General features: G+C 34.9%; 2 protein-coding genes across 11 annotated transcripts in view; one reads left to right on the forward strand and one right to left on the reverse strand.

The window, feature by feature from the left end:
- LOC119633912 overlaps positions 1 to 26,803 on the reverse strand; it is a 154,229-nt gene that overhangs the window by 104,994 nt on the left and 22,432 nt on the right. The window lies entirely within an intron of this gene.
- Positions 1 to 26,803, forward strand: part of LOC119633910 (protein eyes shut) — a 146,210-nt gene that overhangs the window by 92,307 nt on the left and 27,100 nt on the right. For all 10 annotated transcript variants that reach the window (XM_038027738.1, XM_038027731.1, XM_038027734.1 and 7 more), the window contains 3 exons: positions 3,611 to 3,763; positions 3,885 to 6,253; positions 25,870 to 26,222. In XM_038027738.1, the coding sequence (XP_037883666.1) occupies positions 3,611 to 3,763; positions 3,885 to 6,253; positions 25,870 to 26,222 (2,875 nt within the window). The remainder of the gene's footprint in view (positions 1 to 3,610; positions 3,764 to 3,884; positions 6,254 to 25,869; positions 26,223 to 26,803) is intronic.

The raw sequence follows: 26,803 nt of genomic DNA on the forward strand, positions 1-26,803 counted from the left end.
CTTATGATTAACTTATGATATTAAAAAATATATCAAAACTTTTCATATTCTTTATGGCTGCCACACAGACGAGTAGATAAGAGCCACGGCCCGCAGTTGAGTATTCGCGGGTTTAAATGTCAGCGCGGTAGAGCATACTTAGTCGCAGAGGTAGTAAGCCTTCAGTCGCTAAAGGCCACTTATTGATTGGGTACGCGTTAGAAGCATAAAGGACGCACGATGGGAAATAGCAAAAAAATTATAACGTGAGTGTGCAGTACAGCGCATGAACCCACCTGGTCTAAAGTCAGTAAAGTTAACCTTTCTATAAAGTAAACTTTTCTTCATCGATTTTCGCCACAGAACAAACAAAAATGGTATCTTACAATTACATAAAGTTTGCTTCTTACTTCTTATGAAAAATAAGCCTCTGTGGCCAAAGTTATTTCAGTACATTAATAAATGAAGTCGTTGTCTTCGACAAGTTTCCAGCCTTGCTACCTAATCAAATTTATTTTATAAGAACATAGATATGAAATAAGGTTCAAAAAATGGTCTTTTCCGATCACAATATTCTAAACCTATCTAAAGGCCAACATATTATTTTCAGCTGATTTTTATTAAGAAATATTAAAAATGACATATATTAGGGGTCCTCGGCGTGTCGTACGAAGAATACGCCAGCGTACGAAATTTCATCACGATTTTCGAAAATTTGCGGCCTAAAGGCTGAACAAAAAAATACGTGAACCAATGTCAGAGTGATAGACTAAAACTAATAATGGCTCAGTCAATCGTTAATGCTTACCGATGAGGAAGCACATTCACTAGACTGCGTTCCCACTTGTATCCCTCCCTCTCTTTCCTTACCTCTATGTCACCGTCATCGTGTTACACGTATAGGATACATTTTCTTAAATCATAATCGTTAGAGCCCACGGTCGCTATCAAAATATAGTAAACCTCTCCCATTCAATTTTTCTGCACTTATTGAAATGAGTATCGTTTTTTTCTTAGTTAATGCAAAGCGCTTCTTTACTTTCATCTAATAAAGTGAATTTTTCGATTTCCCACATGTGCAAAAAAGGTCAGCAAAAAATCTGAATCAAATTTTTCCTCAAAAGCGAAATATGAGACTTCCGAAGAACTGAGAAGTAAATTAGTGATAGTATGCGCACTATTATACAAAATAATCTCTTATTGATCTCATTTTCGGCTTCTTTCTCTTCCGTTCTAATTTATTCATTTATTTACTTACACATGAAATCCAGCTAAAATATATTAAGACTCTAATTCAATTGATTCTTAGAAATAAATCGCAGGTTAAGTGTTATTAACGACTATTATAAAATCTCTAAAGAAAAGTAAAGAAAATTATATTCGGCAAGGATCGAATCTTTTATACCCATCGTCGTGATTCTAAAGAAAAAGGGAATAAGTAAATTTTCGCACTCTATGATATTGGGTGGGCGCGTCCGATATTTTCTATTTTCAAAATAAAAGCTTTTGCCTTTATAGGGACGTGGGCGTTGTAGGCGCTGTATCTTTTGAAACTTGCAAACTCTTCTCCAAATTTGTAAGCAATACCTTCACTTTCACTAACTGAAAAATGTTTACAACAGGTGCTGCACACTCGGGCAGACGGACAGAGGTACTGACGAACTTGCTTAGATGGATTCCAAATATGAAAGTGGCCAAGAATTTATATACTTTATGAGGTTTTTGAAGCTCGGCACCCGAGTTGGGTGTGACTCCCAAACCCATTGCAAACACGCAAAAGCTCGGCAACCCATAATAATGAAAAAAAACATTTTTCGAACCACACAATCAATCGTACAAACGTATCAGGATTAGGATTGAAGTTAATTTGATAGGACTTAAAAAATCCGATATTGACTGTAGATTGTAGATACCGTTTGGATTTTTGGAAAGGATGCTAAAAAAGTTAAAAAGCACGTAATTATAGCTACGTAGGCTAAGGTCTATGAAAATAAAGCTCATAGAAAAACGTTTTGGAGCAATCGAAATTGATCTCACCGAGTAACGCCGGCGAATCGATAGTGCCATTTATTAAGAAGAAAACATCAAGGATAAATCTCTACGTTCCTCAAGTGGGTGGTAAGGATAAGAAAACCAATTTCTTTTCATAAGAAGCTAAAGAGACGAGCAGGTCACCGGGCAATGATTGGGCATTGCTATTGAACCGGTTCTGTTGAATCTGCAGAGTACGTATAGAAAGGAGACCAAACAATAGAAGCGTACTCGAGTATTGATCTCGTTGTGAAATCGTCCTATTTGCCTGATTTAGTTTTTCGCGTGGAAACTAAACAACCCACTCTAATGATATTATTTTGACTCAATTGAATGGAGAGCCATCGCGATTCGAAATAAATAGCTGAACAAGCAGCATGCATTTAATTTTATCCAAATTACTTTATCCAAATTTATTTAACTTTGTTCAAATTGCTTATACATTCATTGCTTTTTAATTAATGTTAAATTAATCGTATTACAAATTATCGGGTTATATTAATATAAAGAAGGATAGAAGTGTTTTTTACAAATTATCATTACAATTAACATGCTGTGGTGTGGCCTTAAACTCAAAAAAGCAAAAACTGTACGTGCGTTACTTGGAAGAATTTTCAATAGAAAACAAAACTAATGAAAAATTACGATTTCTTCCTTGGCTTTTCATTTCAACTGCACTCACACGTCTTTCTATTCAGTACACGATAAATTAAAAACTTTTCCGCGAATGCAGGGCCAAACGGGAAAAGAAAGAAAAAAAGGAAAAAAACCCTTGTAAGAAAAATCCTCGCACGTTTTATAATTTGTTCGAACACAAGTATTGTTTACAGTTAACGACCAGAACACACGTTCATTTAATTCTTAAGGCTCAATTCTTTTCTCTTTACACTCTGACTCGCACACACACACACACGCATACATACATACATACATACACATAAATCGAAATACACATAACGAACTTATTTCCCTTAACAAATACAATGCAATAACCAATGAAAAGGAGTAAACCGTGTAACAAGTTGTAACAAGTCCAAGGTTGATTACGAGTATCGGAAAAGTAAAGGAAGATAAGAAGACTCAGAGATGAATAAGAAGCGGGAGTAAGAAAAACGATAACAAATGAATTGTGTTGATGCACAAGGTGAACAAATAAAATGTAATCGTATGAGTGCGTTTGCATGTGTATATATTAACGCATAAAATATGTACGAAAGTGCAATAAAATTCTTACACATATGTATACATGTAAAGCAAAAGTGAAAATAGGCCATAGAAGAACACATGTCATAAAGTGTGCGAGAGAATTTTGTTACCTTATGTTTTTCTTCGGGCACTTTTGAGTTTTTCATTTAAAAAATTTAAAAGCAGCAATAACTTTACGGGTTATCGTAAAGGAATTGGTACCCTCTTGCCGATAAAATGCAAAAAGATATTTTCGATTTTTTTATTTTATGCATAATTAAATTTCAATTTTTTTTCTTTTTTTTTTTTAATTTAAAAGCCTTTCATCCAACTTATAAATTCATTAAGCATAAAATTTGATACATTGCAATCTGTCACGTTTTTTTTTTTTCTTGTCTCTTTGTATTTGTTACAGGAACCGATTGCGAGGAAAATGTTGATGAATGTATGTCAAATCCATGTCAAAATGGCGGACATTGTCGTGACCGTAATAATGGCTATACATGCACTTGTCAACCTGGCTATCTGGGAGATCATTGCGAAATTGATGTGGCTGTATGCGAGACGGGTAAATATGAGTGAACTACAACATAAAATTTTATGAAATTAATAAAATTATTCAAGAGCATTGCCTGTTGTAAATTTATGATATTTTTTTCTCTTTTTTTTTTTTTGGTGTTCAACAACAGGCACCGGTGCTCGTTGCCATAATGGTGGTGAATGCATTGAAGGTCCTGGCCTGGAGTTTTCTTGTGAGTGTGCACCCGGCTGGCATGGCCGTATATGTCAAGACGAAATTAACGAATGTGATTCGGCTCCTTGCCAAAATGGTGGTGTTTGCGTGGATAAATTGGCAAGTTATGTGTGTGCTTGCCCGATGGGTTATACTGGTACCAATTGTGAAGAAGAAATTCTCATATGTGCCGACAATCCTTGCCAAAATAATGCTCTATGCCTAATGGAGGAAGGCGTGCCCACATGTTACTGTGTGCCCGATTATCATGGTGAAAAATGTGAGTTCCAATACGACGAATGCCAACTGGGACCGCGATGTATGAACGGAGGCATTTGCATTGATGGCGTGGATACTTTTTCGTGTTCTTGCCCACCGTTGCTAACGGGCATGCTTTGCGAATGCCTAATGATCGGCGAAGATTCACTGGATTGTAATTATACGGCGCCTTCAACACAGGCTACTCCGGTGTATTCAAAACCCAAATACATGCCTACAACGCCTGTAACGGTGATGTATTCCAAGCCCAAATACTTGCCAACAACCCCAGCCTTTCCCATGTATACAAAACCGAAATGGGTCAGCGAAATAACTACTGCGAAAACTTATGTAACAACCATGTTCTTGGGAGAAGACGATATATCTTCAGAAATTACAAAGTCTTCTGAACAGGCAACAAGTGCAGACGGTGAATCTCTGGAGAAACCGATAATAACGGGGCAATCGTCAGAGGAAACCATCTCAAGCACCAAAAAAACTTATATATCCTCCCCTGGTTGGGGCGGAGATATATCCCCGGTTATTACAGAACCACCGGGAAGTTATCAGTCGGGCTCAAAGGATAGCGGTGAGGTAACACATTCATCTGAAGTTAGTGGTTCTGTCGAGATAACGGGCTCAGAGGAATTTACCACCATTGCTAAATTCGATGATAGCTCTGACAGTGCGGAAATCACTACGGTTAAACCCGTTAGCATATCTGGAGATTTAGATTACACGTCAGGATCAAAATCGGGTGAATTTGTACCCGGAAGTAAAGAATATCCCGGAAAAGAAGCGTTAGATGTATTTGAACAGCCACCCACGAAGACTTCTTACGTGCCATCAGTGATCACAACTTCCATAGATACCACCTATCGTGGCATTGATTATTCCAAACCTACTCGGCCATCCTGGGTTGCACCTCCTACATATTATCCCACCTTGACTACTTCTCACGCTACCTCCAAACCTGAAAGTGATTCGCACTTTTCCACCACGTATTTCACCACGATAGAAGAACATTCGGGTGTAGGACCCACTAAAACCATACCAATTATACGACCTGGTATGCCAACAACAACAACTGCGCCTTTCTTTACCGATTATCCCGAAGTAGTCATCACTACTAAGTATTACGACTTCGGACATAAAGAAAAAGATAAGGAAATCGGTATAACTCCGCGACCTCATATACCCACATATTCGGTAACTACAATTGGAACGGTGCACGACTACGAAGGTCCTACTATTACCACTACTGCACCAGGTATTTCGATTACGGTATATAGCCCAGAAAATCGTACCTATCCACATCACTTCACTACACCATATCAACCGTTAACTACAACCACATCAACGGTGAAAACTTACCACGAAACCACAACACCCTATTATCACCCCTCACCAACGTTAACAGCAGGTACTATAAAACCCGGTTATCACCCAGAAATTGCCGTCACCACTGCCTCACCACAGCACTTGTATACAGAAGACTTAATTACCCAACGAATTCCAGCATCCATACCTGAAGTAGGTATCTCTGCAAAGCCTGATTTTCCAGAAACTGCTACCGAATACCACCATACTGTGGTAACATATGGTTCCCCTGCCACGTACAAACCAACTATGAGACCCACTTCACCGTCACTTACAAAAATGCCAACAATATTACCACCAAAGCCTACACTATTACCTCAACCTACTTTGCCACCAACTTCACCACCAACATCTGTGACGTTGGCGCCACAACCTGCTTTGCCTGCACAACCAACTCATTTACCTCCACCGGCAACTTTATTACCACCACAGCCCACCTATCCACCACCTGTTTATAGTACACATCAAACCGTTAGCGTTAAAATACCGACTGCGGTAGGAGAAATTGCTAGTGAAGAGGAAGATAGTGCCAATACCGTAAGCCCACTTATACCGGGCGGTGCTGGCATAGGAGGCGTAAGCCACACAGGTGGCGCAGGTCCTATCGACGCTGACTCTCAGGCGGATTGTATTAAAATGGGTTGTTATAATGGTGGCACTTGTGTTACAACATCAGAGGGCTCAAGGGTAAGTATAGAAAAAAAATTCTTAGCTAATATAATAAAATGTGACTCGGAAAGAAGAACCAGAATTTATCCACAATTTTGAAAGAAGTGCGCGATTTTCATATTTTAGGAAAGTAAAATGTATTTTTGCTTAATCTTGATCTCCTGTGAGATCAAATGTAAAACTTGTTGCAAGGACGTGCTCCTGAATATTGAAGAAAAGATATAAAAAATATGCGTAACGTTGCTCTTTAGCAAAATGGTCTTGGTTTAACGAAGGCATAAAAAGCGCTATACAAGCAAGGTTTCCGTGAATGCGGAAAATCGATAACAATTTTGTTGCTTCGCACTGATTAATGCTCAAAGCGAGAGATAGCTCCCAAGAAAACAACAATAACACTCAAATGCTATAAGCTTTCAAGTGGTGAAATGTTGCTGATTTATTAAAATGAAACATAAAATAAAAGCAATTTAATAGTATAATAGACGAAATAAAAAAACTTCTATCCAAATTTATTTGCATCCTTCGCAAGTTCTTTTTTACTCTTTGAGATTTAGAATTTCCCGCAGCCGAGAATAGCTTCTACTATTATAATTAGTATTTCATTTATGTATTTATCCAACTCCAAATAGATATTATCAGCAGATAAATAATATCTTAGAGCTAATGTATGTACCACTCGTGGTAAAAGCTTTGTGTGACAGCTAGAAGAAACACTCTTTTAAACAAAGGCTACTGCACAACTAACAGATGTTTACTCACGTACAGATAGCGTCATTGTTCAAAAGAAAACAAAATATTACGGTTGAAAGTATGAACCATTTGAAGTTTAAGTCTGAAGTCTAAAGGCGTTCGCCATAAGTTGTTTAGTATTCGTACGTTATATAGTATTTGTTTGACAACAAGGGAAAAATTGTGCACCGTTAATAGATACTACGCTTTTAATACTGCGCAAACAATATTTAAGCTGAGCTGTATTATACTTTAGCGCCGCCTCCTTTTTTTTAACATAATGAAATGGGAGGACCGCAGCCGAAAAACTTTAAACCCATACGAGCTGCCAAGACGACTACAGCAATAATCGATCAAACGAGATGTGCAAGAAAGAAGTAGTAGAGAGAGTCTATTAATTTATATTGGACAACAATAGGGTAAAAGCCCGCAAACTATAAAATATGGTAGGAATTCCAAAAAGTACTGCAGACCATACATTGACTGAAGATTTAGATATAAGAAACTTGTGTGCACAATATGTGAGACACTTGCTAAATGTGAAGGAAAGACATCCGGTTTTCTAGTTGTTCTGCAATGATTCTGGTTCAAGAGCGTATTTGATATGGAGGTTCATTGCTGCACATTCGCGATGAAGATGTATTAAAATGTATAGACCGAAAGCGAAGGATCGGATTTAAAAAAGGGCAACGCAAATCCACCTTCCATTAAGCCAAGACAAAACTGTTCAAAAACATCAGATTGCTTCCTCACCCACCCAAAATAGGCTAGCAATAAAATTGTGGGGTCTGTGGTTGATGATTTTTTTGAGAGATCCCTTATAGACAGTCTATCGCTGCATTGACCGCTGGAAAAAATGAATCGAGCCAATAGAAAATAGAAACTTTCCTACTGGGAACAAGAAATTTTTCATTTTTATTGGTTTTTTGAGAACCATTGGACTCTCTTAATCTCTGTTAATGCCAGAGGACGCAATCTAAGTTTGAACCACAATTTTTTTCCTCTGTCCTTGCCAAATACACATTTGTTGTTGGTCGTCTAGAGACCCGAACTATATATCAGGCCCGAATCTTTCAAAAGTTGTATATGCAGTATACAGATTCTCGCAGCGCACGTAGCGTTGGTGGATGTAGTTTCCAGAACGTAACGAACTATGTGCAAAATACAAATTTTAAAGAAACCAAATGTTAACGAAGCCAATAGAAATTTACATATAAAAATATTTGTACATATATACAAGAATAATTGTAATAAATTTTGTGTGAATGCATACGTATAAGTGAAGTGAGACATTATGAATGTGTAGTTGATTTTATCATTTTCGGGAACTTAGGTTCTTTGAAAATCGACTAGTTTTTATGCAAACTCAAATCGTCATATATGGGCTTTTCTTTACTATGTACAACTTTTCGAAATATATACGACACACATGAACTTAGGAATATTTTTCTAATCTTTCAAAAAATGTTTTATAGTATTTTTGCTAGTTTTTGAAAGGTACGTTACATACTAAATTTTTATATATGCCCTTCAATCTTTTCTCTCGTCGCTTTAAACCGGTGCACCTCCGGTATATGAATCTCAAAAATAAGAAGAAGTAATAAGTTGTCACATCTGGACTGTGCAGTGTATTTTCCAACAATTTGACTTTTTCCCTTTTGAAAATTCCTTACCTGCAACTGCCTGCAGACATGTATTATTATAATGGTATAATATCTCGTTCTTAGCCATTCTTAATTCATTGGCTTGGTAGCAAATCGAAGATATGTGAATGGTACTCAGTACAGCGAGTTACAGCTCTCACTGTAACTCTAGCCATGTCAATTTTGTAAAAAAAAAAAATGAATCAATCATTTTAAGTCTACACTGCGTACATTCATTTTCTCCTATAATAAATATTTATTTTAGCCAACTAAGTTATAATTGTCTAGAAAAATTGTTTAATTTTTCAGCTGTGCGCAAAATCTTTAAATATGGCCAATTATTCAGAGCACACTCACTATGCGTGTAACACGATGATAGGTCACAAGGAGGTAGAGAAAAAGAAATTGTAGCTATGATCAAGTGTGTTCAAACATCAATATTGTGTTATTTACGCTTGGTTAAGTAATATGTGTATGCATTCCTGCAATGCATGCAAAGCTTTCGCAAATAAGTTTCGCAAATCGTATTCTCTCCATAAGTAGCACATATTCTCGGACACATTCACGGAGTGAAATTCTTCACCTTTTTGGAAATGAAAACCGATACGCGTTTAAAAAATGTTCGATTTTCCATCTATATTCGGAAAACTTTGATGAATACTTTGTTTGGAGTGTTTGCTTGAATTCGAAGTTTAAGTAAATTCGATCTTCCTAAGGTCAGCACGTATGCGTGCGGGAAATCAACTGCAAGCAACATTGTCATTACATCGTTATGGGATTGTGCTTAGATGAAACAGCTTATTAATCGATAATGATTAATTAATAGATGTTGACTTTTTTATTTCATAACTCATTTTATAATCAAAATACAATGATAAAGATTTTATTTGGATGTGCAATAAAATTTTCATATCTATATACAGTTACAATTGTAATTTAATTTTAATTTATACTGCAATCAGGTTTTATTGGAAATTTGAAAAAAAAAAAAAAAACAAAAGTAAAAAAAACGTATTAAATAAAAACTTTAGCAAAGCTCTTCCACAGCAATTTTTACAACAATTAAAATTTGTTTTCACTTTATGCTGAAAAATCTGTTGGGATACATAGTTTGCTTATGCATATGCAATTTTGTATATATATATTGTGTTATGAAAATTCTCAACTAAACAAAAATCATGAATATTTTTATTTGTGTTCACACATTTGTTACATAATAATTAAATTTATTTTATTATCGCTTTGTTTTAATTCAATCTATGTGTCTGCGTATATCTGGTATTCGCAATTGAAAACCTTGAAAACATTTTTATGCAAACACCAACACACACATAATTATTATCAGATGGTGTCGGAATTTTATTAAATTGTATTTAGGTTTAAAAATTTATAAATGTACATACATATATATGTACATTATGTGCACAAATGTATATAAGTGCGTGCGCATTTGATTTGAATGCTTTGCTATTTCTTACTTTTCCCTGCATGCATGCATATTTTACGCTTACTCACGCACACAAGCGTACTTTTATCAACGTATGCATTTAACATTATTTAATTAGTATAATTTTCATAATTACGATTGTGCTTTTGCCTATGCATAAATCAGTGCAAAATAAAAATTTATGCATTTACATAAAATTCAACCAAAAATTTCACAAATGTAGAACTTTTGCGAATTTCAACCATTTTGTAATTTTGAGGTTTTAAAGGTTAAATAAGCTATTTTGGCTTTTTGTTATAAAATAGTTTCCCCCATAAATTGCAAAATTCTTAAATCACAACAACAAACGCATAACTCATAATTAGCTGTTCGAAAAATTTCATTTACAAGGAAGTGAGAGACTTCTAACTACCATGTGGTCTTTAATATTCTCCGCCGAAAAATAACGAAATTAGTTCCATTATTAACTTTGTAACATAGTGAGAAAACCCATGCGCTCTCCTTTCTTTTCCTTTTTCTTAAAATTTCGAAACACTCAAAATTCACCTTTTTCACCATAATCACACCTACATCACTTTTGGGACAAAGGTAAACCACGTTTGTGATTATGGGTGTTTGTGGGTTCATCGGGTTAAACTTGTCTGTGCCACTTACCATCTAACGTTCTTTTTTTAACCAACTTGCTGCATTTTTTAAAATATTTTGGTGAAATTTGGTACAGTGATGTGCTTTGGCCCAAGGACAAACACTATTGAAAATAATTCGGACCCGACAACTTTTTCAACTATGTCCCATATATCGCATTATTTTGAAAACTCGTTATATGAATAACTTCTGGGTGATGTAGGGTATGTTTTGGTGGAATGCAGCCCGCTATAATTTTGTACTTGTTTTTTATTTGTGAAAAATTCCTGATGAAAAAAGAGAAACATTCTTAAAAGCACCACAATTAATTTTGTTAGCCCCAAAGTGCCGCCTAATGCTCATATTCTTGAAAATCTCATTCCTTGTTATGGAAAAGGAAAGTCTTTAACCGGAGGGAAACGGAATGGACATGGAAGGTGATTACAAACATCCCAAACAACAGTGCAGTTTTCACTAGTCGCTGAGGCTTGATTAGCTTGACATTCCATGCACAGGCCCATAAGGCGAACGCCCTTTTTTTTTACTTCAAAGCATCTCGTTTCACTCTAAGTGCTGCGCAATAATAGCTTCTAGAGATTATTAGTCGATTTTTAGCCGAAGGCTTTATAGCCGTTCGAATCATCATCAAAAGTTACAGGGTCTATACCTCACACTACTTACGACAGAGAGCATATAAAGTTTATATAGATGTATGTAGCACCCAGAAAGACTTAAGACAAACAAATCCTTTGTTATGGCACTTGACTTACATTATTTTTCTATCTGGCTGTATATAAGTTTATACATATAAGTATATGTGCATGCGTGCGTATTTGTTTACCGAATAGATCAAAATTTCTGAATTATTTTTACGAAACTCTGCACTCTATTGAATAATTTTTACGAAACTCCGCACTCTCCAAAATGAAACTTCCAAATATTAATATTACCTTTACTTAGTTAAAGTTCGCTTTACTTACGTTATGCGCTTGCAAGATTTGAATTATGCTTATTATACATATGTCTAAAAATAATACACTGCCCTTGTTCTCCTTCGGCCCTTAATTTTCAATTGAAGACTTGGAATTTTGGTCCCCTATGTCTGCTTTGCTCTCACATCAAAAGAAAAAAACATTCTAACGCATTTTAAGATTTTAAAAAAAGATTCAACGTAGGCTCTTGTTAATAGCATTAATAATTATAAGGAAGAAGATCTTCGTATAATTTTGTTCTTATACTAAGATTTTTTTTTTAACCAAAATTATTTTTGAACGTTCAAAGAAAGACAAAAAAAGGAGATAATAAATATATGCATACAAAACTCTAAATTACAAATGAATGGAGACGTGTAACACACTGACCACAAGTTGCTGGGTTTTCCCCCTTTGTCTCCTTTTACACTTTATTTTTAGCAAATTTTCTTTTGTGTTCTTATCCGATTCTTCTTAAGTATGCTTTTTACATTTACTTTCTCATCTATATTATGTTTCTTTATATTTACTTTGTATTACTAATTTTTCTACGTATTCGTACAATGTTGAAAGCTTTTACATTTTAATATATAGATCTATAGAATAAATGGTTAAACATTTCCGCTAATTTTTATTCTATTTTAAAAACTTTTAAGTGGATAAGTTATAATTGCAACACAATTTACTCAGCTTTATATATTTTGCATTTCTTCGTTCTCGTCTAAACACTTCCATCTTAAAGCTTATTACAAGTGTCCAGAATTCTCCTACAGTTTTTCTTGAAAAATTCAATTATGGACTTTAAAAAATATTAACTTATAAAGATATTCCAAACACGAGTATTATTAATTTATCATTACTTTTGATCAGTTTATGTGACTTTAATACATTCCCTATTTTAATTTTCAAATATATGCAGATAACCAAATACCACCACTCACTTCACAAATTTTTGATCATTCTATTATGTATGAATGTAAACTTTCTTGTAAAGTTTCTATGATAAATATGTGTGATCGCTACTGCGAGGACTATTGAGCTTTAAGCGCAGACGCTCTGTTCAAAGTTACAAGAGGTCTACCAAGAAAGCTGTCCTCTAAAGACCGAAAAGTCTATGAGGGAAGTGCCTTGGTGGAATCAGAGACATCAAAAGCTTCGATCCCAGGCCAGGAAATTATTCAACAGGGCTAAAATTTCCGGGGATTGAGCTGAGTATAAAGAAGGCCTCACTACATACAACGCCGAGCTGAGGAGGTCGAAGGGAGCTACCTGGGGGCAGCACTGCGAACACATAAATAGTTCCTCCGAAGCAATGCGGCTCCAAAAATCTCTAGCTGAATCCGGAATCCTCGCAATATGAGAGACTAAGAGACCAGGCGTATTCTAGGGACAGTCGTCTCACTACCAAAATCTTGTGTCGCCGGGATCAGATGGGGTAAGGCCATGTCTACTTCAACAGGTCACAGAAAGTCTCGTCCCACAACTTGCTAGACTGTGCAAAGCTACCCTGCTACAACGATATACACGGGCCCTTTCATAACGCGTTTTAATAGCATGCTGAATTCCAGGGAGCGTACACTCTCCTCTCATTTGGACCGTGGTCGTAAATGAGCTGCTAGTGAAATTAAGCGACCTGGGATTCAAAACTCTAGGTTATGCGGGCGACTTGGCAATCTCCGTGGTGGGTTGATCGCATGCAGAAAGTCCCAAGCGTAACGCGTGTGCGGTGCCACGACATAGAACTGAGCATTAATCCGCAAAACACGGTCCTTTTGCCCTTCTCGAAAAAGAGTAAAATAACATTGGACAACGTCCACTTGCAGGATGTGGTCCTTGACTATTTAAACGAAGTGAAATATCTTGGATTCTACTTTGACAGAGGCTTAAACTGGAATCCTCAGAGCACTCTTTGCCTGCCGACGCCTTAACGCTAAAACATAGGGTATAAGCCCCGAAATGCCGAACTGGTCTTATATCACCAAACTCCTCCCCATCCTAACCTCCGCATCTTTGGTCTGATGGCCTAAGGTGAAGCAAAAAACGGCGACGGCGACATGAAATAAAACGCAACGTCTCGCGTGCATTGTTGTTACCAGAGCGATGAGATCCTGACTCTTCAATGCCCTACACCCGCTGATGGACATCACACCTTTTGCTATTGCTATAATAAAGAGGCTTGTCTAAGCGCACTTAGACTGACATATTTCGACAAATTAAAGCCTGGTAATCTCAGTGGACGCCTGGAAAAACTTCATGAATGAACGTTTTGGCAAGATGCCGGAACATTGTGCTGTAAAGCTAGTACTGTCCCACCGGTTCAAAGTGACAATACCGCCGACAGCGGGTGTGCGACGGGAAAAGTTTTGAAACCCCGGTAGAATCAAGGAAATGGTATACCGCCGGTTCAAAATTGGCAAATGGCAAAACTGAGACTTGAGTTTGTAGCCCGAGTTTCCAGAAGGCCATACCAATGTCCCTCCCCAATGTCCCATGGTCTCTCCATATTACAAGCAGAAGTCTACGCAATTACCGCATATGCATCTGAATGCTTAAGAAGGCAGTGCAGGAGAGAACGGGTCTGCATATACTCCGACGGTCAAGCCGCCTTAAAGTCCTTAAGGAGGCGAACGACAACATTCAGCCTGGTGTTAAAGTGCCTTGAAACACTGAATGAGCTAGACAGGCACAATGCTGTGCACCTAATTTGGATGCCAGGACATTCAGATTTTGAGGGCAACGAAAAGGCTGACTGTCTAGCTGAAAGGGAAGCGCGAAGGTCCACAACCGTTCTGTGGTGTACCAATAAACGACATTAACGTGCTGGAATAGCAATGGTCACAGAATAACGCGAATTGCCGATGGAAGCAATGTGCAGATCAACGGCAAGCAAAAAGATTCATAAAATATGCCAGTGGGGCACACAAACCGGCTTCTACGCGGACCGTAATTCCCTCATATACCATTTGGAAAATAGGCGTACGTTTGAGACCAATGCATGCAGATTCCACCAAGAGACGAGTGAAACGTCCGTGTTCTATGTGAATGTGAGTCCGTCTGCAGAATCAGACGCCGAGTGTTTGGCGAGTATTTTACTACGCCCAACACGGTGTGGTGCTCCGATCCCAAAGAAGTGGCGAGATTCATAGAAATCCTAAAACGGCCTTCCAAACAAAAATGTTTTTAACAACTAAGCACGTTTTTGATAGTTGGTATTAATTTCTTTCGGTTAAAAAAAAAATAACTGAAAATTTCGAAATTGCTATGCATTTTATTTTTATTGTTTGTTTTTTTTTTTTTCTTAATCTAATATCTCTGATCGCCTTTCTTATCTGTATATATTATTTGTAATTTTATATTAACTTCAATTCCTTTTAACATTACGACAATTAATTTCTCAGCAACTAATTTCTGCTTTCCCCTCGTTTTCACGATCGTGCTTTTTCTTTCTTTTATCTCCTAAAGTTGGTTGCAGTTTTGCCTAAACGTCCACCCAATCTTCACGAGTAAGATTAGCTTACTCACTTATTACAGGGTAGTATTTGTAACAACTCTTACATGATACAGTCACATGTTACAATTTGTTGTTGGTTGTTGTTTATTGATAATAGCATTATCAGATTTTTAACTTTGAAATGTTGACAGGAAATGTTTATGATACATATATATATATGTATGTGCACAATCTTTGATATTTCTGAATATTCATGTTTAACCAGTTCAATTTTTATTTTACATGTACACTTCTGACTGTTACCTTGAGTTTTTCCTTATTTTTTACACTTATAGTTATAATATGTAACTTGTATATAACTTTCTTATGCTTATTCTATATTGCAATCAACGCAATATATAAAATGCAGACGAGAAATGTGTTGTTTATCATCTACGTGATGAAAATTCAAAATTGTGTCTGCGGTGAACGTAATTTTCTTAGCTGGTATTTATCAATTTGCTTAGTATTTAGTTGATCTTGTTAGAGTTTCTTATCTGTTATTTATGAAATTTTTATACCCCTTTTTGAATATTTCATTTATTGATTCATAGCTTTAATAACCATTTCTAAACATAAGCTATAAAAACTCTTTTAAATTCTGCAGCCACAAAATTACATAAAATTATAATATTCAGTTTTATTTAATCGAACTAACTTTGACTTTAATATAATACAAATGGATATACATTTGTGGCTGTCTGTCGCTAGCGACTGTGATAATTCTATTCTCCCATCATTCAAAGAACCGGTTTTTCAACCCGAATAGGTAGACAAATATGCAGAAAACAAATTTAAGATACTATGGTTTGTTCAGACCAAATTTCTACATATAATGGCCTTTATTTTTTGTGCCCTACATCATTTATAGTCTAAAGTTATAATAAGTTTTTCCGGATATACGGAACGCTCGCAAAACCTTGAAATAGACCCACCTTTTAATATACCGATCGATTCAGAAAGTGGTTAAAAGCTTGTCTGGTTCTTTGTCTATCTATCCGTCCGATGTCATTGTACTCATCTTGCAGGCCGCAAGTTTTAGGATATTTTAATGAAATTTGGAACTCCGACCAGCTTTGCCCCAATGGCCATAGCTATTGAAAATGGTTTGGTCGGAATATTTTTTCGACTACGTCCCTTATAGAACACTCCTTTGGAAATGTTGTTATATGAATATAATTATAATCATTTTCTCTTCAAGAAGGGAAGCAGCAAAATTTATTTCCTGCTCACTTCATAGTATATTTTCAGAATTGAAAGTATTTAACCCTGATTTGAAAAATTCTATACCAAAGTATATTATGTAAAAGTATCCAACAAAAAAAAAACCGGTTATGAAAAATTATCGAAAACACTGACATCGTATTTAATATGAAATTTTATTGTTCATTAGTTTATTGGTAAATATTAATTACAAAATTTATTTATTAAAATCCTTTGATATGGGTTCATATGTTATGCCAGCATAAAATATTTGAAAACTATAATGAAATTATTCATTCCACTAAGAGATTTCCATTATTCATATTATTGTTTAAGCTTAATTGATTTAGTTTAAAGTCTTATTAAAGAAGATTTAAAATTCAAACCTTATAAGCAAAGCATATTGTTACGCAATTACTTTTCAAATTATTTATCCGCGACTGTGTAATTATTGCGAATGAAAATTCAAATTTCCTGCAAAATTGTCAACAAAAATGTTTTCGATATTATTTTATATTCGTAGCTACAGTGGCTACTTTTGCGAATGGAAAGAATGCTCTCTTTAACTTTATTAAATCGACTCAAAAGAGTTACAGAAAAAAAATCCGTGACGTACTTCTAAGTGCAATTAAAGGAATAACAAAAGTGTTATACCATTACATGAAGCACAGCAAGAAAATGAATAGGTATTAACTCAGCCAGTCTTAGAAGCAAATACTTGTCGCGCAGCAAAATATTCATCAGAGCTTTTATTACGTTTCTTAGCAGCGGTAAGAATGAAATCAATTTAGTTATCTCAGGTATGTTCTATCGGATTGTCTACCATACTGTGTATCTGATGAAATTGCGAATATGATGTCAAATCTCTGTATAGGAAAGTAAACTTGTTCTTAAACGTTTCATTTTTGCCTTCAATAAGGATAGCAAAGCCGTTACATTAGCACTTCAAGTTGAATCTTAATTTCATTCTCAGTAGAATGTTGGTCTCAAATTTATGAGTCAGTTAGATCAAACCAACAATTCGGACAATTGCTGAAAACTTACATACGCGCAGGGTGTCTGAAAAGTTTTTGATCTGCAATTCGCAATGCCAGTAAATTCCGCTTAGCATTGCTATATATTCACCGAAATTTCGATCTTGAACCCGCAGTTATTGTTTGACAATCGTTTAGGTGAGTCGAGGAGGTAGCCTTACCTCAAATTCTTCTAGGCGTTGCATACATCCGTACACACAAGTATTACAAGTAGAATAGAGCATAAATATAAAAACAATTTTTTGAAAATAAATTTAATAGCATAGCATAGGTTTGCTGTCTATAGGACTCTGTTTAAATATCATACATCTGACAATGTACATATCTATATTTAGATTTCTGCAAGGACCGAAGTTTTATCATTTAAAAGCCTTGAATTTCCCCAGTTACTTCCGATTTAGACAATATTGGCTTTTAGTTCAATTTACATTCTATGGCCTTTAAGTAGCTAATTGAAAAAAAATACCTTTCTCTAAAAGAACTTTCTATTTTACATCTTATTACATCAAATAGTGCAGCTTGGACGATATATCGTCAACATCTTATCTGGCCATTATTTTTAATAGCTATCTTAGCTTCAATTTACATATAGAAGGCCTTAAACGCCTTAAAAGCCTTTGAAACTTTATTACGTTAGCTAAAGAATTTGATAACTTATATAATGCTAAAAAATTGTTTTTTTAGTTTAGTCCGACTTATCCGTGAATAGCTTTTCATTTTTCGATCCGCTTCATGTCAATGTCACATGAATTCAATTCGTACTATTCAAGTTATGGGATCTTCAGCGGGACTCGTTGCTTACGCTTGTACCTTATCGAGATAACGTTCAGCTTCTAGACTTCTCTTTCTAGAAAAGCTTAGAATAATTACAGGTCTGACATTCATGTTCAAATTGCTTTATGACATGATTGATACGGCAGTCTTATTAACACTACGCTTTTACACACAAATATAGAAGAGCTGCCGGATTGTTTTAATTCCTTCTGTATTATGGGCATGTGTGTGAACTGACTATACTCATTTTTTAATCTAATATTTTCAATCGATCAAGGAGTGGTTGTGCCAAATTTCAGCTTCCTACCTCCATTTTGGCAACTGTGGTGAGTCGTATTGTTGAATTTTGTAGAAATAGTTACACTACACTACATTTACAACTAGAAACAGCAAATTAAGTTAAATGAAATCAATTAAGATGTTCATTATCTAATTTCAAGCAACTTAAGGTAACGAACTCTTTGGTTCATTTCACGTTTTGTGCAATAATCTTTATTTAGAATTGATTGTAATTAAGGCGGACTTTGTTAAGGGAATTCAACGCTCCTTCATATTGTAATTTTTAATTTTTGATCGGTTAACCAAAACTTACAGTCTTTCACTTTTATAATCGGAGCTCATGTATAATCATAGAGCTATTCATGCTTGAGTCACAAACGTCGTTCACTACCGACCCACGCATGCAACCTTATCTGTCTGCCCTTCTTTCTCTTTTCGACTGTTTACTTGTTTTTTTCGTCACACTATTAATTTTAAGCCTCCAATCTTATATTGTTTTGAAATCTGCTCACCAAATTGAAATTTACGTAATCTTTCTTAATTAATTGCCGTTAATTGAATTGATTGAACTGAAAATATATCTGCACATTAGCTGATAAATTTTCTTCTTATTACTTCACTTAAATGAATCATCATTATAGCAAAGTTATCATAAATTGTAAATAAGTATTTATTTCTAATTAGGCAAATGCAAAATTTTTACTTTTCTTCTTTATGTATTAGGGAAAAGATCAATCAAATATCTTAGCTATCTTTGGCTGAAATATTAATAAACCATCGGTGCTCTTTCTCAGTTATCGTAAAAAAACAATTGGCAAAGCACTTGCTCTGCACTTTATCTATTTAAAACAAAAAAGATAGTTTCACGACGCATCATTAGATCCCCTCCGTCACGCTAAAGTTGTTCATATGACAACTTTTTAACATAAGGGGTCAAAAAGTGATCCGATTCGAAGCATTTTTGACAGCGTTCGTACTTCGGTCAAAATACGTCGACATACTAAGTCTGATTAAAATAACGCAAAAGTTTCGCCTTGAAGGCTGGTGGCAAGAAAACAAGCCAGACAGACGGGCAGACAGGCAAAGTGATTCTGAACAAGGCGACATAGTAAGAGGTGGATCCATCTCAAGTTCTTCCAAGTGTTGCACATATCCGCATAATGTTAATACCACCGTTTCACTGCAAGCGGTGTAGAGTATAATAAGATAGAACGTAAAATATTTTATTATCTCATTTATGAAAATAACCGAAGCTTATTAAATTTCTGAAGAGCTTACGAAAATTTATGGAAATGTAAAATACAAACCCATATAAAACGTACTTCCAAAGTTGCTTTGTGAAACGCTTTCATTTTTCGTTTTGTTTTTCTTTTTCTTAAGTAAGGGAACCGTAATTCTTAACATATTTAAGTAACAAATTGTAAATGTAGAACTGTTATGAGAACGATATACCGTATGAAAAAAAATATTTTGTGCTATCTACAGTACAGGAGTAAAAATGACAAATGCATAAAAAGAATTGACGAAGAATTATGAGTCTTCAGATTATGCTGCTAGTGCATCTTAAAAATATTAAATAAATAGACGACAAATGTATGTAAGTAAGCAGGCATGCGTGTAAAAGTTGTGTTTGCGTGAAGGCAAAGAGTAAGACAACAACTTCATAGATATGCGTACAGTAGTAGCTCTATACTTTGTTAAGTAATGCCATCGTTAAGTTATTATATAGATTCCTAAGGGAAAATGTTTAAGTGTATGTATGCTTCCATAAGGAAGTTTTCGAGGATAGTGCCTGACGTTTCGTTTATTTATTTATTTTTTTTTTCTTTCATTTTATGCCACATTACAACAAGAAAGAAAAAATGCTTTTGTAGATGCAAGCACTTGATTAATATATGCAGAGATAATATACAAGTATAACACTGTGTAAGAAATTACTATAATAATCTTGTTTTAAATTAAGTACATATAGATACACACGCGTACGAATTCATTGCTTTGCTTTATAAGGAATTATAATGTATAAGAAAAGAGCAGCAAAAAGGATCTGGTTATGCCGAAGGGATCTAACTTTTTAATATGATACAATACCCAAGTTGGCTTCACGCAACCAACACTAATATTATTATGAACGTTCCACTTGTCATTTCACAGATATCAAGTGTATGCTGGGATAAATTAAATGATTTTTTCTTCCCCTCTTTTTTTAAAAGAGCGTTTCTGAGATAAGTTTTAAAAACCATTGCCAACATGTTGAGCTTTTTCATTTGCAATAACTTACCCGTGCATTTATTTCAGTTCGCTAACTTAGTGAGTTTTAATTGAAATTTGTGACAGGTCAAGAAGTAAAAAAAAAATAAAATAAAATAAAAATTCTAACCAGGAATAGCGCACATATGTGAAAATAATTTCCTACAGTTATCACATAGCCCCGATGACATACTCATACAGGAAAAGTGTTTTTCTGTTACTTTCCTTCTCTGCTTTTTGTGCTATCTCTTTGCAGAAATTTGCACTCTAAAGTTATATCAGTTGAATTTTTTAGTCTCTTTTGTTAGAGTTTATGCGCTAACCATTTAACAGAAATGGCAAAACTTGATGATGAAGAGATAGGGAATAAGCAAAAAAAAGAAAAAAAAATAAAGTTAGTTTAATTATTTGAAAGTGTTGAAGTACTGTTAGAACGTTTTACTCTTGGCGTTTTCATCGCTTTTTCTTCTTTACCCCTCTCTCTCTCTCTCTCTCTTTTTCTCTTTCTTTCCTTCATTCATTCTCTCCGTCTCTCCCTTACGTGTGTATGCAAACCATTCTTATACCTTGGAAGATATCGCTGATTAGTAAAAATTCAACCTACACCACTCCTATATCGTTGTGTTTGCGTGTACGTATGCTATATGGTGTACTGCGGATCTCGACAACCTAAGAATATGAAGGATGTTGTAGCCTTATGCTCGATCGCCCAATTATAAAAGAAAGCAATGCGTATGCTCCCTATAGTTGTGTTAATTTCATATCAATTTTGATAGTCCTAAAAGCTTTATTTATAAGAGAACGTTCCGATATCAATTTGATTAGTACAACTGTATGATCAAGCACGTGGCTCTCATCACAGTAAACTTTGCAAAAATAACTCACTCTTCTCAATAAAATTTAAGCAATTTTTCGTCAAAACCGCAATATTTTATAATAAAAATGTTTTCTTTTACAAAACGTTTCCTTTTGTACAAATACTTTAGTTAATTTTGATGATTAGTCAAAAAAAGATGGCCGACACCTGTTATTGAACCGTAGATTAAATGCTTGGTGATGCCCAATACCAGTCAGTACATATGCGTGTTCTGCATAAAGTTATATCTAGCCGTCAAAACAAAAAATCTGAAAACGCTACAATTAGAGCCTGTAAGGAAAAAGGAGCGAAAACTGTCGGTGTTTTAAACAATTATATCCAACAAGTAGGCTGATGTTGCTGGTTTTCAAAAGTAACTTAAAGGAGCAGTGATAATTGACCTTAAAATCATAATTTCCACAGACAAATAGAAAGAGATCCAGCTAATTATTCAGATGCAAAATACTTACCCTTTGTGAATTGCTTAAAATGATTATATTTTGTGTACTATGCATTTGGCAAAGCTGATATACCTTCCATTATGAATATCAAAAGTTTTACGAGTGTGCAGTTCTATTACATTCTCTGCGGCGTTTTTGAGCATTATAAAAACTTGAGACAACAAAAAAAAACAATCATTGTCGAGCATACTATGAGAAAGCCGTGTCTGTATGGAATAAACTAGTGTCGCTGAATGCTACATTTTAATTAAAGTTGTTTTTTCTTTTCACCATTAGAGAATGTATTTTCAATTCGTCATAACGTAGACAACATATTTATTAAAAAATGTTATCTTTACTCAAATCACGATAGTATTTTCAAAAATTCGATTAACGGCGTCAACTGAATATAAAATGCTTTCGAAATTTGAAAAGAACATTTTTTAACCAAATGATTGAATTTGAAACGCTTAACAAGTGTGCAATGAAATTTTTTGAAGCTTGACTGACTAAGGCGGCTAAAAAAAACAAGAAAATTATTATATTTGGTAACTTTTTGGAAATTTTATATAGCATATCTATTCTAGTTTATGAGCAACGAGCAGGAGACAGGGAAAGCAAAGATGTTGTCAATTTTCGTCGTGCAGACGTGTGGGCGTTGTACGCGTGTTCTTTGTCCTGTTGCGAACTCTTTTGTAAATTGATACAAAATATCATCCCAACGGGAAAATATTTGCCGCAGATGGTACACAGTTAGGCAGGCACACAATTGGATAGAATTTATGCACTTTGAGGGGTTTTTGAAACTTGCCTCCCTACGTTATAAAGGCTTTGAAAAAGATGAAATTATGACATACTATAAATTTGAGTGGACATGGCCGATTTTTTGGAATTTTCTACAGGTTTTACAGCGTCGCCCATTGAATATATATCCAAACTTTTGTAGATTAATCTGTGTAGTTTATGAGTAATATGTGTTCTTTTATAAAAAAAAAGAGTTGTTCTCAGTTTAGTGTGCCAAGGCGAAACTTACCGCAGACATTACAGGGACAAACATACTTAAACCGATTCAGAATTTTATGCAGATCAAGAATAGAGATACTCTGAAGAGTCTTTGAAGCTTCTTTTTGGGCGTTGCAAACGTTTTGGCAAAATGAATGTACCCCTCATCCTTGGATGATGGTTAGAAAAGTATAATAAAAATAATGTTTTCATACAAGTCATGATAGTATCATCAAAAATTCGATTAATCACGTCGTTGCCACGCACCATGAAATTATTTCGAAGCTCGACTGACTCAGCAATCATGGCCGCATTAACAAAAAAAAAAAACGGAAAAATTCCTATCCCAGATATAGCCTTCAAAGTCAACTAAGATAAGATTGAAATTTTCATATCAAACTAATCATCGCAATGCACAACAATGCACAACATCAATCTACAAACAGGATCGCTTCATACGTCGTTTGTCTAAGTTCGTAGGGTCATATTCTAAGTCCTGCTTTGGTAAAGTGAAATTTAATTTCAAAGTAAGTTTTGTGCTTTAGGAAAGTTCTACGATCACAGGAAATAAGAGCAAGGACCCAACTCTCCCCAATTGCAGTAAGAGTTTGCCAGCAATGCCTCGCATTGCAAACTTTTCTGTACGCTTTATACAATTGATTAAATTGCTCTTTAGATTTGAACGGGTGTTAACTAAGTTTAAATATATTTTTCATTAAAGAGAATTTGCAAGTGATAGATAGGTGTTAAGAAATTCGACTTTATTGCAACAAAAAATATTTCTTTTGTTTTACTTTCTCATTACATACACACGCTAGAGACTAAATGTATAATATCTCACCAAAGCATAGGCTCAAAAATGGTTTTGAAACTCATCGCCCTTTTCAATTTTTTCTTTTCCGTTTTTTTCCCCTTTCCCATTGTAGGTCAAAGTTGTACGTTGTTAACTTGGAAAAAAAAAAAGGAAAAAAGGTTGGAGGTTTTTCCTTTTCGGTGAAAATAGGATTAAATGAAAAGTATGTGGATTTTTTATAATTGCAAAGTATCTACAGCCGTTTGATGAAATACAGCTTCAATTGACTCAAATCTAAAGCACTTTCTTGGAAATTGTTTTCATAATTCGTACTACAGGGCAGGCTTAGTGCAAGAAGATAAAAGCAGGAATAATTCGACTTTACAGTAAATTTTTAGCTTGTGCTCTCTATACGTTTAAAGCACTTGCAAGGTCTTAAATATTTTAACTAATTATAATTATTGTTGCTATAGCTACAGTAATGAAAAGTCTTGCTTATCGAATAATTGAAGGGTGAAATTAATTATGTTAACTTACTGTATAACCTTAAACGTTAAACGTTATTATTGTAGCTTGTATCCATATGTAAAGCTAAAAATAGAGCAAACGCCTTCGTGGTACTTGAAAATTTGAGATTCCATTGTATATAAAACATACTGTACATAATCTATGCATAAATAAGGCTACAATAGTTAAGAACTTAAATATATATAATACTTGGAAGAGAGAACTGAAATTTGCCATTAGCTGGGACTGGCAAACTGAATCGGAATGCATGCAAGATTCTTATGAAAATTGAATGCTATAGGCGCTTTGTTGCAAGGTATGCAAAATCGTCTTTAGAAATATTAAAGTGATTCCCTGAGTAGTTTTAGAAGAAAACCGATTACATTCTTAAGCACGTAAAGCTCTCTCGTTCCTGGCAGGAAACGATTATTAGGAATATTGTGGAGCAAGGCGCTTACGTCAGTAGCCCATTAGTCGAATAATGTATATGTTTATGTTATAATCTCTCTTTTCCATGATAATTATACACTTTGTAGTTACGCCTATAGATCTACGGCTTTGTGGTTACAATAATAACAATAAAATGAAAAAGGACACACTTTCTCACCGACGATAACTAACATAAATGGACTTGGATCCACGTCAAGTTGCGGGAGTGTAAAAAAGTTTCAAATTGTTTAATCAATTGTAGCCACGTCCGTCGAACTGATTTTAATGAAATTTGTTTACTTTAATGGACCTTGTGAACTCTTTACATATTTCCTTTGAATTTTAGACATTTGCTTATCATAGCCTATAAGTAATTAAGTGACTAATACATTAATAGGACTTTTCAAAAGATGGTGTCATATGGGAACTGGTCGAAAAGTGTTGCGATCCATTCGTCCTTGGGCCAAATCACATCAATCTAGCAAATATTATCAAAATATCGCAAAAATTGCGCCCCACAGATTGAAGAAAACAACAAGACGGGCAGACCGCTAGACAAGTTTAGATCAGAAACACTTTCTGAATCGATCGGTGCAATAAACAGGAGGTTTATCTCGAGTCCTTCCTTAATGTACATCTTGTACCACAAGTAGTGGCTTGAAAATTGAATGGTATAACACTTACATAATTCCGCATCGAAATGAAAACGAATGTTACAGCATTTACGTCCGTCAATGTGTTAAAATAACTAAAATTTTGCGTTACCAATAGTATGCCAGTTTTACTTATCTAGACAAGTGAGGTTTGTTTCCCGCCTAGAGATTTGATTAATATTTACTTTCGCAAAATCTTGGACTAATCAGAAGTATATAAACTTTATGATTTCTCGCAAGCTCGATTGTTAGGATTACGGCGCGAAGTATAAATCAATTATGCCTAAAATCCTTCAATGGGATTTACAAAAAAATACGCTATTCTTTCCCCCACATACTACGTTGCTGAGCTAAACAATAAACAATATTTTCCAATATATAATAACTTTTTAGTGCATCGTATATATAAAATTCATGAGTTTTAATATTTAATTCAATTAATCAGTCATTTTATTCTGTTTTTCTTTTCGCCCTTGTCATCCCATCGCGTACGCCGTGCCATGTAACCAGTGTGTTTGCCGTTTCGATCGTCAAGGTGCTTTATGTGAAACACCCATCATCATTAAAAATGCAGCGTTTTCCGGTGATTCATACGTATCGCATCGTATACATAAAGATATACAACATCACGATTCACTGGACACAGTACTGCCGATGCATGTACAGTTAAAAGTACGCACACGTGCCACCAATGGCCTCATCATGTTGGCTGCTGCACAGGGCACTAAAGGCGGCCATTATATGGCATTGTTTTTACAAAAAGGTTTATTGCAATTTCAATTTTCATGTGGTTTACAAACAATGTTATTGAGTGAACTTGAGACACCAGTGAACACGGGCCACGAGATAACAATACGCGCTGAGTAAGTAGAAAACACAAAAATAAAAAATTAAGTTGAAATAGAAATAAGAAGAGAGAGAAAAAAAAGGAAAAAGTTTTGCTATTTTTACTCTAATAATTTTATATAAAAAAATTATTTGCTTCATCGTAGCTATCCTACACTTATAACTGCATAGATAAGTTTATGAAGGTTTGTGTACGGGATGCGTCGGCCAGACAAATATAGATAAAGTGTTAGGGTATGTTTTTGCAACTGTTGTTGTTGTTATTGTTGCTGTTATTGTTGTTGTTGCCACACATTTGTGGCAAATGCCATTAACACTTTTTACTGTTTACTAATGACTGCAATAAATTTGAAATTTTTTTTTTTTTTACCTAACCCTGGGGTGAAATGTTTTCAGTATGGTTTGGCTAAGAGTTTGACATCGCAGACAAAAATAATTATCAATGCCTTTGTTAAATTAATATTAATTGGTTTGTAACCTTGTCAGCATATTTTAGAACAATTTAAGAAGAGATACGTTTAAGCATTTAAACCATGAAAGGAGGAGTGAGGAAAAAATAAATTTTCGGTAAATAATCTGCTTGCTTGCGAAATATAAT

This window comes from Glossina fuscipes, unplaced genomic scaffold (assembly GCF_014805625.2).
Source record: "Glossina fuscipes isolate IAEA_lab_2018 unplaced genomic scaffold, Yale_Gfus_2 2, whole genome shotgun sequence".
Classification (NCBI taxonomy): domain Eukaryota; kingdom Metazoa; phylum Arthropoda; class Insecta; order Diptera; family Glossinidae; genus Glossina; species Glossina fuscipes.